Source organism: Zonotrichia leucophrys, chromosome 8, assembly GCF_028769735.1.
Source record: "Zonotrichia leucophrys gambelii isolate GWCS_2022_RI chromosome 8, RI_Zleu_2.0, whole genome shotgun sequence".
Classification (NCBI taxonomy): domain Eukaryota; kingdom Metazoa; phylum Chordata; class Aves; order Passeriformes; family Passerellidae; genus Zonotrichia; species Zonotrichia leucophrys.
Genome location: NC_088178.1, coordinates 4,497,744 through 4,511,789, shown reverse-complemented (window position 1 = coordinate 4,511,789; position 14,046 = coordinate 4,497,744). Strand labels below are relative to the sequence as shown.

Below are 14,046 nucleotides of genomic sequence, written 5' to 3'. Positions count from 1 at the left end.
ACATCAGGACATTACAGATTCCTGGGGTTTTTTAAAGTGCAAAATTGCCCTTTAGCGCTGCTATTGCCATGCACGAGGCTTTTTAGATGTCACAGGGATGTAGTGAAATAATTTAAACCCATGTTCAGACCTTAAATCTGGTATTAAAATGAAACTCTGGCAGCTCCAGAGCTGCACAAAGGAAGGAACCTTAACTCCATGTCTCTGCCTTGGGGTGAGGCCATGCCATTGTGCCTTTGCCAGCAGTTTGGGCACATCCCCAGTGCTCCCTGTGCCTCTCCAGGCTCACTCCTGCACACCCACTTTCCTCCAGGAACCAGCACACATGTGGGGTTGGCATGGAGGCAAGGTTTTACCACTTTACAGTTTGGATAAAACTGATCCCAGAAGCAGTGAGGGCAAGGCAGGAGTCACTACCCCAAGTTTTGGGATTTAAAAATCCCAAAATCCATTTATTTGGGATGGGTCATCACCCCAAATATCTCCTTTGCCAGCAGTGGGTCCTGCCCAGCTGGGGGGCACCAGGGGGATGCTTGTCCTGCAAGGAACCAGCACACAGGAACTGGAATTTCCAACACTTGGCTGCACACAAGTTGTTAGGAAAAAAGAAGATAAATAAAGATAAATGGAGGAGAGCTGAGCATGCTGGCAACCCTTCTCTATCATTCCTTTTCTTTCCTAAGCAGATCAAATTATGACCTGGAATCACTGAATACATATTTTATTATGTGGATAATTTAAAGGATGAGGATGAGACAGGGAATTCATAAGGTACAGTCATGTTAGAAGACAAAGAGTTCCCATTAATCTCCTACAGGGAAAAAAACTGAACAGGAGGAAAGCAGAGGGTGGGGACAGGTTGTAATCGATGCCATCCTCTCCTCTCCTCTCCAGGCCATGCAAGGATGTCTTCTCCACTAGCACCAGACAGTAGCTGCTTCTTAAGATCTCACAAAACAGATGTGGTGCTCTGAGCTCTCCCTGGCTGCACTGCCCTTTGCTAAAAACACAAACCCATCATTGCTCATCCCATTCCAAGAGCTTGGAAACCAGCTCTCCTCCTCCCCTGCCATGCCCAGAGCCCCAGGGAGGGCTGTCCCTGCCAGGACTGAGAGCCCTCCCTGGGGCTGTGCCATCACAGTCTGCTGGGCTTTGGCCCATTCCAGCCCAGCCTGGTGCCACTGGAGCGTGATGCTCTGCTGACTTTGAGGGGTCAGCCCCCTTCCCTTCCCCTCAGCACCCCCTGCCCCAGTCAGGCACGGTCTGGCTGCTCTGCTCTCTGCAGATCAATGACAGCTTCAGGATGATTTTTGGTCACCACAGGACCAGGAAAGAGCCACTGGCTCTTGGTAATTGTTTTTGTAACTATTAAACAATAAACAAAATAAGTGTCTGTAGTTTATGGCAAACCTCCTTATGCTGCTTCAGCAGAAGTAGCCAAAGAACTTAAGTCAAAATCCAAATAATCTAAATCCTCACTTGTGTCTTAGGATGGATTCCTGGCTGAAAATGGTGTTATGACTGAGGAGAAACCAGCTTCCCAGCTGAATGGGAATACAGGAGACATCAGGGCTTCTAATCAGTCTGGAAGTGCCCTGAGTAATGACTCTAAAATGTGCAAAATGGGAGCTGACCCCTGGCACCGTGCTGGGGGGTGTGAGGGCTCATCCCTCGAGGCAGGACCCTGCTAATGGGACAGGAGCAGCTGCCCTGGTGGCTTCAGAGCAGCTCCTGCTCAGGTCTGAGGGGATAAAAGGAGTGTATTTTCCCTCTTAAACAACCTAAATGGTTTTATGGAGATCTTGACAAGTCAGATTAAGCACTGTAATCAAGACAAACTTGTTGTTGAAATAAGTCCCCTAAGGACAAATTCAGAGCTGCTGATCATGTTCCCATCCCTGGAGAGAGCTGTTGGATCCTGCAGCATGAGCTGCTCATCCCTCGTGGTCACCGTGGGATGGAGAAGGGGACACACAGGTTGCACTGCCCTCACCCATCCATGGCTCAGCCCATTGCAGCACTGTGCCTGTGGCTCCCTGCACACACCGTGTTGGGGGGGCCCTCTCTGGGAGGCTCCTGGTGCTCAGGGGGTTATAATGAGTTAATCCTGAAACAAACACTTCTAATTCATGGATTAAAGACTCCTGGGGCTGCAAGGGCACATCAGTGCTTGTGGCTTTGGGAGTCATGCTGCTGGCTCAGTTTCAACTGTCATGTGCTATTACTCAGGGCTCCTAAAGACAGCCTTTACTTCCAAAATTATTTCCCAAATTCTTATCTTCCCAAATTATTATCTGAGACAGTGTGCTCCCCTGTCGCAGACATCTTTTCATGAAAAATCCTTTCTTTAGGATTTTTCCTCCTGAGAAGCTCAGAGGAACAAAATGTAAACATTGATTATCTGCTGCTGTGAAATGCAACAGGTGGACCTGTGATTGGCCCATGTTGGTTTGTTTGTAATTAATGGCCATTCACAGTCAGCTGGCTCAGACAGTAAGTCCGAGCCACAAACCTTTGTTATCACTCTTTCCTATTCTATTCTTAGCTAGCCTTCTGATGAAATCCTTTCTTCTATTCTTTTAGTATCGTTTTAATGTAATATATATCATAAAATAATAAATCAGCCTTCTGAAACATGGAGTCAGATCATCTCTTCCCTCATCCTCAGACCCTTGTGAATACTGTCACACTCCCCAGTTCTCAGATGGCTGGAGGCACTGGAAGGATTTCAGGGAGGATGATGGTGTCAGAGATGTTCATGGCATTCACACTCCTCTGCTATTCATGCAAGTCTCCACCCACAAATTTTGGGAGTCAAACAAGAGCACTGAGGTATTACAACTCCCTGAACAGATTTGGGAGACACTGGAGAAAGCAGAACTGAGAGATGAATAAAACCTGTCTCTCTCTGCATGGATCAGAGGTTTTAGGGAAGCAGCTATCAGATGAGATTGGCTTTGTCCCCTCACTCCCTGATGAGCTATTTTCCAGCACAGCCCACTGATGGCAGCAGGCACACTGCAGACTTCATATTGCAGGCAGATGAGAGGCTGTGATGTGCATGTGGAGCCCTCCTTCAGCTGAAATGTTCATGATGCAGGGAGCCCTGAGAGATGCTGTGGTCTGGGAGAGGTGGAACCACCTTCTGCCTATCCCCTGCACACTGGTCAGGAAAGTTCATACTAGTTTTCTTTCTCACTATTTGTTTCTAAGAGATGTCAAAAAAGCAGCACTTTCTTTCCCCTCCTAGGAAATTTTCCCTGCTGCTTGATGTTGGAGGGCAAATTGTTGTCCTGCCTGTGCTGAGTAACAATGGCCAGCCACCAGCCAGAGCCAGATTTAACATGTGAAAGCTAAGATGGAGAGATTTTAAACAGTTTTTTGGCAAGACCTACTTAATTCAAATGGCTGGTTAACACACAGAGCAGAGAATTAATCTTGCTTTAACCCAACTAACCATTTTTAAATTAAGAAGAATTTAAAGACTTACATACCTAAATACTGCCTTGTAACTGAACAGAGATGAGATGATCATCACTTCAAGAATTTGCAGCTTGCTCTGAAAGCAAAATTAAAGCAAGCCATGTGGTGGTGGTTACCAGAAGGCTGGGGGGGACTGATGCTAGAGGTGCTTCTCCAGGAGACAGATGTGGGCTCTGGTCCTTGTGCCACTGATGCTGCTCTAATTTGTGGATCCCATGGTCTCAAGCTTATTTTCACACTAGGCAAATCTCTCAGATGCCCAGCATTTAAGGTAGGTGACACTCCCTGACCTGTACAGATATTCCATTAACAAGGGCAGGACATGGTCTCCACACTGCTGAGAGGAAGGAAAACCCCTCTGAGATCAGGTGAGGAGCATCCCATGAGGCTGGGCTCAAGGAGAACCTCTGCAGGCAGTGGTGCAGGCTGGCAGGAGGCAGATGCCATCACCCCTCTGCCTGCCAGGACAGCAGGAGCTGCTGACAGAGGAGCTCTCCACAGTGAACACTCCACTTGCTCACCCCTGGACTGCTGCAGGTCCTTGCTGGGTACTTCTGGCCTCCAGAAAAGCAGTGAGAAAAGAAAGAGGACTTTTCAGCTGGAAAGGAGTTAATTTGCCTTCTCAATTATCTGCTGATGTCATTATGACCTTTCATAGTTAAACAAAATTACCCTAAACAAACAGGGCTCAGCACTGGGGTGGAACACTGGCATTAGCAGCTGGCCACACTCACTGCAGGAGAGCCCTGACATATTGATATTAATTTACATTTCCCATTGACCATCATTTTCAATTCCCTCCAGCACTGAATTTTTTAAGCACTGAGGCATGTTCCTCCTACACTCCTGTTAAATGCTTTAAAGTTAATTGAAGATGCTGGCTGGCCAAGAAAGGTTTTAAATTCCCTTTCTCAAAAAATCTGACTCACCTAACACCTCTTACAAGGACATGAGAGCTGGAGGCAAAACCATTGTGGGGCAGCTTCCAGTCAGAGGCTTTGTAACCTGGTTTTCTCAAAAGAAGAAATTGAGAAGACTCCAAGTGCCCACCATCTGCAATTAATTTCCACAGGGAGAGTGGTTAAGTGTTGGAAAAGGTTTTCCAGAGGGACTTGGGAATCTTCTATCCTTGCTTGGTTGAGTTGTGAACATCTCCAAGCCTTGAAGCAACCTCATCCAACTTGGAGTAAGCTCTGCTCTGCACAGGGGGTTGGACCAAAGACCTCTGCACATCCTTCCCAAAGTCAATCACCCCCCAACTCTAAAAAAACTGAAAACCTGACAGGAACCATTTGTTGAATTGGTGACTAAGTAAAAAAAAAATATTGACCACATGCTGTTTAAAAAAAACCAAACAAAATTACAGTAATTATATGCGACTTAATTTGTCAACTGTGAAGAGTTACCTGAAGGCAAGAAAATTAAGGGGATTAAAATAAGGAGCATTACCTCTTGTGACAAAGAGACAGAGGCAAAAAATTGCCATCAACTTGTGTTTATGAGCTGCTGTGTTTCTAATTAGGGCCAGACACCAAATTTGCATTTTATCTTGATTGAAACAGAATGAAAACTGAAAAAATAAAGGCAGCCAATGTTAAACATCTTTCCCTGTTCAATTCAAGGAGTAACCTTACAGCATTCAAAACAGATGCTTTTTTTCTTCTGTTTTAAAGATCTTGGCTTTGTCAGAGCAATTTTAATTTAAAAAACAGAGGATCTTCAAGTAGGGGGAGAGAAGGAATGAGCTCACCTGCCAACAGGCTGGGGTACCACAGCAGCCAGGGCAGTTTGCAAAATAAATTAGTGGGCACTGATAAACATGCCAGAGGCTGGGGCAGACCCACACATGCAAGCAGGGGAAGCAGGAAGAGCAAAGGTCATGGATCATCACACACATCAGCCTGCTTTGGAGAGGGCTGGCCGGGGAGGATGTCAGCACAGACACTCCACACCAAATTCTCTTAAAATGCAGCAAAATGGAAATCAAACTATGCTCAGTGGGATGTGTCAGACAGCTGCCATCAGGCAGAAGGAACCAATTTTGTTTTCTTCTGCCACAGTGACTCAGGTTACTCATAGAAGGGAGAGCTGCAGGTAGCACTCCCGAGCAGGACACAAGCTGCTGTGCTCTCTTCTCTCCTCACTTTCCCCTGCACTGACACACCAGAAATCATGGAAGAAAACCAGAATGCAGCATTTGAGAACCACTGGAGCTCAGCATCACTTTTCTCCCCACTGGATAGACTCTCCAGAAGCTACTGGTGATGTGTCCCACATCCTCCTACCTTTGAATGAGCACAGATGTCCCCCTAGAAACATGCACCAGCACTGAACCAGCACAGGACCTGTCCCCAGCTCTGCCACAAGGCTTCACCCTGCTTCTTTACTCATATCCTCAAGAGCATCCTTGCTTTTCTTCCCTGCTCTGTGCCCAAAGGGTGTGAGGAGATTACACAATCCTCCTGGGAAGTCAGAGTCAGCCTTATAACATGTGGAGGACAAGAGACCTGAGCAAAGTCCCTGCATCAATCCCAGCCCCTGTGGCATGAAGGAGACACGTTCTGCAGTGAGTGAATGGAAGAGGATTCTGTTTGCAGAACAAAACACCTCCCACAGGTATCATTGTCTGCACTGCACCTCTGACACCATGGCAGGGAAAAGATGCCATGGCCACCAAATGCACTTTGGAGCTTAATGAGTTCTGGCAGCAATCCTGACAGTTTAACCTGGCTGCTGCTCGTGAGGACCATCTGCACCTTCTTACCTGCTCTGCTCTCCTGCCAAGAAAGCAACAACAACTCTCAGCTTCATGGTTTATTCCCCCTCCATATGTACAATTAAGTGTATGCATGACCATTAAAAATAAGGCTACTTATATCATGGCTCTGAAACACGTTACAAACCAACTCCATCCCCTCTCTTGCTCCAACATTCAAGATGCTTGGCTTCCATGGTGTGCAGAGAGGGGCAAACACAACCAGACCACACAGGTGATTGAGTGGTGCAGGGCTTTGGTAACTGGATCTGGAAGCTTCCTCCTCCAGCTGAGATAGTCACACACAGCCATGTGAGTGGGAGGCAGATCTTCATCCCACGCTGTCTTGGCAAGCTCAGTCCAGGTCCCAGGAACTGCAGCTCCCTCATCTCAGCACCTTGCTGGTGGCCCACATGGACAGGAGGACAGCTTCATCCTCTCCTTTGGAACTGCCCCTTTGGGGCAAGGAAGGGGTCTAAGGAGAGGAGGGAAGGGAAGGTGTCCTGCTCTACTTGATGACTAGAGGACTTCAGTCTCCAGTGGTGTCAACCTCGGTGACATTTCTCAACATATAATGCATCTAAAAAAGAATTAATAAATCAAAAGAACAACAGAACTGTATCATGATGGGATTTCAAAGTGGATTGCTTGCATGTCCACATAAGGCTTAGAGACTTTCTTTTTCCAGTGGGGAGGAAGAGTCCAGATGAAAGTAACTGGAGATGTGCAGCTGAGGACAGCCCTGTGTGCTCCTGTGAGCTCCCTTCACAAGAAAATCTGTTCTCTTATGCAACAAGACAATCTTCCAGCTTCAGCTTGTGGCTCAATAAATTTTATTATTCCTTTTTGTTTTTATTTAAAAGAATTTGTTTTCCTATCATAAAAATTAGACAACCATACCACCACCACTAGCAAAGTCTGTGGAGTTAATGTTGATGGCAGACAGCTTCCTGGTGTTACCAGTATCTCAAAATGTCCTAGGAAGTCCAGAAATGGAAAAAAAACCCAAACATGATCGTTCTGGGGAGGAACATCAAGGTGGTTTTGGTTTCTTGTCCCACTGTGGTTCCCAGATGAATACTGTAGCATATCAGCAGGACCAAGTACCTCATGCCTTGAGAGAAAACCCTTCATACCAGCTCCAGTACCTGGTTAGTAAGGAAGATGAGACATTTAGAATAGAAATATATGACATTTATAATTTCCTATGTCAGCATATAGATCTCTAAGACAGGACTGACCCTTCTATCTCATCTCTACCCCTTACCCTTTATTCACCAGCATGCAATAATATCCCACAGATGGGAAAAGCACTTGGCAAGCATCCCAATTTTGATGTCTGCTTGTGTGATGATAAATTAGCCACGAAGCAAAACCATCCACAGCTGCCTCATATCCCCTCATCTCAGTCACACAGCTCTTGGGAATCTTGTAACAGAGATCAGAGCTTTTGTCAGCCCAGCCCTCTGTGCTCTTGTTTCCCTTGTGTAGGCTGGGATGGAACAGCAGCATCTGAAGGCATGGGCTAGAGACAGCACAAAAGTGACTGTGGGGGTGGACAGGGTCTGCATGGACCTGGTTTGGCTTCCCTAGCAAAAGCTCTAGAGCTGTAGCTCATGGGTGATGCCCAGAATGGCATCTGTCCCCAACCTGGGGTGGGTCTGGGCACACCCAGGCCTTTCCCAGACCATCCCACCTTCCTGCTGCCTGCTGTCAAAGGCAAATGGAGATACCAGAGTTCTGACAGCCCTGGCTGGCTGCACATTGCTGTCTGTCTACCTTCTCTCATTAACAAGCAAAGTGCATGAGCAAAACCTCTCCTCTCTAATCACTGCACTTGCTGCTGGATTCACTTCAAAATATCAAAAGCTTCTGTGCATTTTGTCCATTTTCCTAAGGAGTAGCTGACCAAAGTAACCACCAACCAGTTCCAAAACATGATATATAAACAAAACCCCTATGAATGAGAGGCTACAGCATCACACGCTGCAACAGCAGGAGTAACCCAGCCCCTTGTCTCCTAAAAAAGGGGGGGGCGGAAATCTTGACATGCAATTAAACACAGATCACTCAGGCCTCTCACCAGTCTTGCATTTTTGGTGATTTTCCTAGGTTCATATCAGCAGCTCTGGTATGGCTCCAGAGAACTGCTACTGCCACAGGGATGTGAGGGACAATCAGGACCTCAGCCTCGTGACAGTGACAATGCAGTGTAAAACTCTGCAGACAGCAAGTAAATGCCTTTACCAGCAGCTCCAGAATGCTGCCAGGGGTCTGGGCTACAACCTTAGGGCATTAAGCACCAAACCCAACAGCATGGGGGAGGTCAGTGCTGCTGTGCAGAATGTGGGATCAAGTCCTGGGTTTGGGCTGAGTTTGGCACTGCCTTGGGCACTGGTTTTGCCCAGTGACTGACACACACATAAAGAAGGTCAGTCCACATCATTTGACATTCCGCAGACAGAAATACATTGAACAGACACTCTGGAAGACTTAATTAAAGAGCTGAAGACCTGGTACTGTGCACAGGGAAGGCTGATGCTTTCACAAAACCCTGTGCTGGCAGCTGCTGTCTGTTACCACCTGTCTGAGCACCAGAGTCAAAGGCAGGGAGCATCCCTGCTCATTTCAGTGCTGCTCCAGCCAGCTGCACACCAGGAGCTCAGCTTTCAGCCCTGCTGCCTCTGCAGCAGCCAGAGCACGGCCTTGGGTTAATGCTGGTGAGTTAACACAGCCTGTGCCGCCATGGGAGCCCCTCAGCCTGGGGAGGTGCCTGTGCTGCCAGGACCCCAGGGAGCAGCAGCAGGGGCTGGATGGCCACCAGCAACTCTTCCACACCTCACTGCAACTGGTCTCACTGCTGGGGCACTGCCTGCTCACTCCACTGTATGCCACAGGCAAATACATCATTTAAATTGCAAACCTCCACAGCCAGGATGACCTCCTCTAATGGTTTCCTCCTGGCTGTTCAGTGTCTCTGACCTTGCTCTTTACTATCAACAGATTCAAGTGTTTAAATGCAAGATGTGTAAAATAACTTACCTTAATTGTACCCTGACTGTTAGCAGCAATAAGCACATTGGACTCCTGGAAAAAAAAAAAAAAAAGAGGCACTATCAGAACCTCAGAACCTGCCATTGCTTTCCCCCCCCTTTTCTTTTGGATGAAGCAGCAGAGTAGTTATTTTTATCTTAAACATTAGAAGTATATCTAGTTTCAAAAGGATCAACTCTTCCTATATCCAAGATGCTTTCAAGGCTACAAGTCTTTATAAGTTACACTACCTTGAAGAATTAGAAAGCAATAATCCTTAGTGCTTGTACAGAGCTTTAAATCTCCAAAGCAATTTACAAACATGAATTAATTCTCACAGCCTCCCTGTGAGGTGGACTAATAAAAATAATGGTTATTTCATCTTTTGGCAGCACATGGACAAAGATCTCCAGCACCCTAACTAAACCAGCTAATCACCGTTACAAAACCCCTCTAGCTCCGAGGCCAAGAGGCTTCAGATGAGTAAAACAAAGAGGAGAAGAGATTAGAGAGCAATAGCAGATGCACCCAGTTTGAAAGGGAAGATAAACAGAGAGGGCTCCAGCCCTGCCTTAAGCAGAGAGGCAGCATCTATTTACCTCCTGCCAATTGATGGAGTTGCATTTGGAGATATCCTGCTTGACTGCAAATTAATGGTCTGCTGCATCAGTCAGGCAAGCCCCAGGCAGAAGCTGGAGAAGAGAGAGCGTCTTCTCTCCAGACTGCATTCCTCATGTGACCAGCAAGCACAGATGTACCCTCCCCAGCCAAAATCCTATCAAAACCTACAGGGAAATCCACACACAAGCACTGGGGTGCTGGCAAGAGCCCCAGAGATGTGGGGAGGAGCAGTGCTCCCAGAGGGGTGACCTGCAGCCATCCTCATGCCAGCAGACACACGAGCTGCTGCACCGCCCACAGAGAACTGCTTTCTCTCAAGACAGCTGATATCTTCTCTGAGACGCATTTTGAAATTTCTCTCACTGCTGCTCCCCATCCCCAGACAAACTTGCTGTAATTATCCCATGCTTAGCACATGCATTTTTAATGAACTCAGTGACTAGAACACGCCCTGCTCCGAAGGGAGTGGGAAGGCAGCTCGGCACAGCCCCAGGCTGGCTGTGTGCTGCCTCACAGTGAACTTCAGGACTTTGCACAGCCTCAGGATTTGGGGCAAAGGAAGAAAAATCCCCTTCAGTGTGAAAATCCATTTATCAGGTAAGAATAGCCTTGTGGTGGACCACTGGGCAAACTGACACAGACAGATTTGTTCACCCTGGTACAATCATTAGAGGATTAGTTAAAACTCCTGATATTATCTCACTAATGATCCTCCAAGTCTAAGCTCCTGAAAAGAAAGTATATCCTCAAAGGAAGAATATACTGCAATTTCTTTTAATTTAGTGGCTAAGAATCCAATGCAGTGAACTCTCAGCTTCTGGTTAACAACATTAAAATCAAAACCCACTGGGGGGGGGAGGTTGATTTTAATATTTATATATATTATCTGGGCACTGAAACAGGGACCAGGATGCCTGATAGGATTCTGGAAGCAAGACAGAAGGACCAGCAGCAATATGCTGTGCAATGCAGGAAACCTGAACCCCTGAGTGCACATGATGCAGGGTTTGAGTGATTCCTGTTTGCACTGTGAGTGACTGGCAATTCACCCTGCTGCTGCAGTCTGCTGGGGTGCCACTGTAAATGAACTCTGTTCCAATGAACAGCTTTACGTCCTAAATAAAATAAAAATGCCAGAGAGTAATTTACTCTCACTCCCTTGTTCTTCAGAAGCCCCTGGGTGCTGGGGTTTTTTTCAGCAGGGTCTGAGCTAATCACTGCTCTGCTGCTTTCATCCACAACCATGAGATGCAAACAGGAGCAGACAGCAGCAAAATTAGCACCAAATCTGTCACTGAACAGTGACTTGCTTGTTAAGGCACTCCAGCACTGCTTCTCCAGGAACACAGTTAAGTAACTTGTTTTTAATCCTCCAAAGAGACAATTCACTTCCTTTTGTGTAGCCTGTAAAACAATCAATATACTCAATGTGTTAAACACCTAGAGAAGACATGAAGTTGTTTAGATCTGCAGGTTTGCAGCTGTGTGCACATTAAACCAATCTTTTTGCCAGGACATGCATGAATAGAAAGAAAACCACCATCACCTCTGAACTGGCAGAACACCTATTTCCCCCAACACACTACTGTGACTACCTGCAGCACTGAGGCATGAAAAGCAGGGCCCCACCATCCATTGTGCCTGCATGTTCTACTTTACCATCATCAATTTGTGTTGTGTTTTTGTGCAGGGCAAGAAGGTTTAAAGACTGGCCTTACTCATCCCTTGCATTTCTGCTGCCTGCAGGAGCCAGCAAATCCCAAAGCAGAGGCACTGGGAATGTGGGAGACCCAGCCCAAGTGAGTAATCCTGCTCTGAAGAAAGAAGTTATTAAAATGATTCTTCTACACATGAATCTTCTCCCCTGAGAAGATTTTTTTGCACCTGCAGCCCCTCTTAGCAGGAGAGGCAGAAAGAACAAGCTGCTTTTGCTAAAAGAAGACTGAAGAAGAAAAATGAACAAACATAGCAAAGATTGATAGATTAAGGTTTACTGTCTGGCAAACAGAAGCATTTTGTTCTGTGTGGCTGCTAATCTCAACCTTTAGAATCTTGGTCCTCTTAAGGCAATAGAAAAAAGCTCTGGGGACATCAAAATTATGCATCTTCTTGTCTTTTAGTGTTACATATGAATTTAAAAATCTAATTGGCAAAGGTGGGTGCATGTCAGGATTCATGTTAATATAGGGTGCAGTTCCAGAACTGCTCTAACATGCTCCAGGGCTGAAGTTCTGTGCTAAGAGCTATGAAAAACTTCTTGCCTTTTTTTTTTTTTTTTTTTTTTTTTTTTTTAATTGGACTGCAGAAACAGTATTCTGGGAAATCTGAAGGGCAGTTCCCTGACATGGGAAGGACTTGACACCATCACGAATCTCTGTTATCACACAGGCTGGATATTCACAAGGAAGTTCCATTATGTAAAATGAAGCTGCAAATTGGTCTTGAGTGCAAAGACAGACCTGACAGGAGCACCTCTGAACCTGACACATCCCTGTTTCTCCAGTCTGAATATGACTGCTGGACCCACAGTAATTTTAGAGCATTCCCCCATGGGATTTGAAGGGACTTTCACTGATTGCACCAAAAAAAGAGAAATTTTTGCAGCACATTCTTGATGGCAATGAAAAACAAAATCAAGTTTAGGACCTTCCAGAGGATATGAGATACCTGCTAGAATCATCATTCAAAGGAATTATTCACCTGGTGACAGCTGGGTTTTGAAGCACACTGATTTCCTTCCCTCCAAGATGAGCCCTATTTTGGATGGCCCTGGGGAAGCAATTTGTACAGGAAAGGAACAGAGGAGAATTAAAGTCTGCCTGACTGCTGCTATTCATGCAAGAGTAGTCAACATTAAGACAATCCAAAATGCTCTGGATGTTTTGTGAGGTTTGAAGAAACTCAGCTGAACAACTCAGAAGTTGTCAGAGCTGCTCCAGTGCAACAGGGACTCAATGACAGCTGAGGTTGGAGCTGCCCCACTCCTTTACATCCTTGTGTAAGAAAATATTGCTGGGAGGAGAGGACACCAGATGGACAACTGGGAAACCACACACATATCTGCTTGAAGGGACACGCAGTGATACCCAAGTGGGCTCAGCTCCAGGGAGTGAGGAAAAGCTCTGGACAGACTCTCCACCTTCCAGGGCTCCTCTCTGCTACTCCTCACCAGTAAAGCTGCCTCACTGCAGCTGCAGGAGCTACACATCCCTCTCACCAGTGGGCTTGTGCAAAATCATAGCTGAGCATTTTAGTCTTCCTCTGTTGACATCAAACCTGTCCCAAAAGGACTCAAAAGAGATGAGCACAAATCACTAGCAATTTTTTGTCCCTTGAATACAATCCTTACTGAGACTGTTCTTCCCTTGCTATCCCACACATATCAATCCTTGAAGTGGAAATCAGAAGGAAAAGCTGAAGAAATAATTCCTTAGGATGGATGTGTTTCCAAGTTGTATGTGCACGTTTTTCACATGAAGGACTGGAAATAATTTTTGGCTCTTTCACCATATTGTAAACAATTACAGGCCATAATGTTTGCACTTCTTTGTTATCCCTCTTTTCTGCACAAATAAAGGAGATTCACCTCAAACTTCCAGCACAGTCATCACTCAGGTAAGCATGAATTTCCTGGATTTTAACCTAGGTTTGTTCTATGGATTCAGAGCTAGGGTTCTTAAAGATCTTATTTTAAATTAACAACTTCTCACCTTCCCTCCCCAGCAGATGTTTTGGCTAACAAATGGCTGTGTTTCCAACACTTATTCCAAGGAGCTGGAGCCTAATTAAGCAAAGCTGTTGAATCAGTGGGAAAATCACTTGGGTGAGAAAGCTTGCACTCAATTGTCTTTTGTTATTTACAGGTAGAATAAAAGTATATAGCTGAACTAAATCTAGTGCTGTTTGTACAGAAACTCCATTATTTAAGTAAATTTACTCCTTCCTTACTGAAGGTGGCAACTATTACTCTGCTGCTGGCTTTTAGGATTGAGCTGCAGGCTATCTGCAAGACATATTTCACCAAAACTTTTCCCATCAATGTCACAAAGTCTTTCTATACATCTAAATGTGCAAAAGTGGTTCCCCAATAGACCACCACTGCTTGACTGCTCTTCGTCTTGTAATTAGCAGATTCAAATGGCTTTTCACTCTAA

At 45.8% G+C, this 14,046-nt stretch overlaps 1 protein-coding gene across 5 annotated transcripts in view; it reads right to left on the bottom strand.

Moving 5' to 3' along the window:
- Nucleotides 1–6,282: 6,282 nt before the first annotated feature.
- COP1 (COP1 E3 ubiquitin ligase) overlaps nucleotides 6,283–14,046 on the bottom strand; it is a 124,746-nt gene continuing 116,982 nt past the window's right edge. For all 5 annotated transcript variants that reach the window (XM_064719990.1, XM_064719991.1, XM_064719992.1 and 2 more), the window contains exons 19-20: nucleotides 9,281–9,325; nucleotides 6,283–7,386 (exon numbers count right to left, since the gene is read on the bottom strand). In XM_064719990.1, the coding sequence (XP_064576060.1) occupies nucleotides 7,369–7,386; nucleotides 9,281–9,325 (63 nt within the window). In that variant the 3' untranslated portion in view covers nucleotides 6,283–7,368. The remainder of the gene's footprint in view (nucleotides 7,387–9,280; nucleotides 9,326–14,046) is intronic.